We start from the raw sequence: 854 nt of genomic DNA on the forward strand, positions 1-854 counted from the left end.
CCCCCTCTCTCTCTCTCTCTCTCTTTCTCTCGCCTTGTAATCCCCGTTAATCGTATGTCCCGCGATTAACCGCCGAGATGATTACGCGCGATAGGCCAAAGAATAAGACTACGAGGATTCGAAGGGTACAAGGCTGGTCTGGACACGAGAACCGACTCGACCGGAACCCATGCGATCGCCGCGACGTACAGAGGTACCGAAGTAACCTTTCACGTCTCCACGATGCTACCCTTTACGCCGAACAACAGGCAACAGCTGCTCAGGAAGAGACACATCGGAAACGATATAGTCACCATCGTTTTCCAGGTAAGGCTGTATGCGGATACGTTTAACCACTCGCGTATGTCTCGCTACCGTTTATCGGTCCTACATATAATATACACCGTTGCTTTGGATGCGCGACGCAGGAACCTGGCGCGTTACCGTTCAGTCCGCGTAGGATACGTTCCCAGTTTCAACACGTTTTCATCGTGGTGAAAGCTATCGATCCCTGTTCCGACAACACTCAATACAAGGTAGCTGTGTCGAGAAGCAAAGAAGTGCCGATTTTCGGCCCCCCGGTACCCCCGGGTGCCACGTTTACCAAGGGAAAAGCGTTCGCCGATTTCATCTTGGCAAAAGTGATCAACGCGGAAAATGCCGCGCACAGGTGACTCGTGTTCGCGATTGCGTCTTGGTATTCCGCGTCGACCAGAACCCTCCCCCTCTGATACACTTTCCTTTTCTCGTAGATCAGAGAAATTCGCCACTATGGCAACCAGAACGAGGCAAGAGTATCTGAAGGACCTCGCTAGCAACTATTCTTCCACCACCATGGTCGACACTGGACAAAAATTTTGTAAGTTACCGCTCTT

The 854-nt window shown here is 51.5% G+C and overlaps 1 protein-coding gene across 1 annotated transcript in view; it reads left to right on the forward strand.

Annotated features, from left to right (window-relative positions):
* Positions 1-854, forward strand: part of LOC108548613 (signal-induced proliferation-associated 1-like protein 2) — a 10,507-nt gene that overhangs the window by 5,469 nt on the left and 4,184 nt on the right. Inside the window, exons 6-8 of the mRNA XM_017901639.1 lie at positions 95-306; positions 408-649; positions 732-838. Of these exons, the coding sequence (XP_017757128.1) occupies positions 95-306; positions 408-649; positions 732-838 (561 nt within the window). The remainder of the gene's footprint in view (positions 1-94; positions 307-407; positions 650-731; positions 839-854) is intronic.

This window comes from Eufriesea mexicana, unplaced genomic scaffold (genome assembly GCF_001483705.2).
Source record: "Eufriesea mexicana isolate 0111107269 unplaced genomic scaffold, ASM148370v2 scaffold1723, whole genome shotgun sequence".
Classification (NCBI taxonomy): domain Eukaryota; kingdom Metazoa; phylum Arthropoda; class Insecta; order Hymenoptera; family Apidae; genus Eufriesea; species Eufriesea mexicana.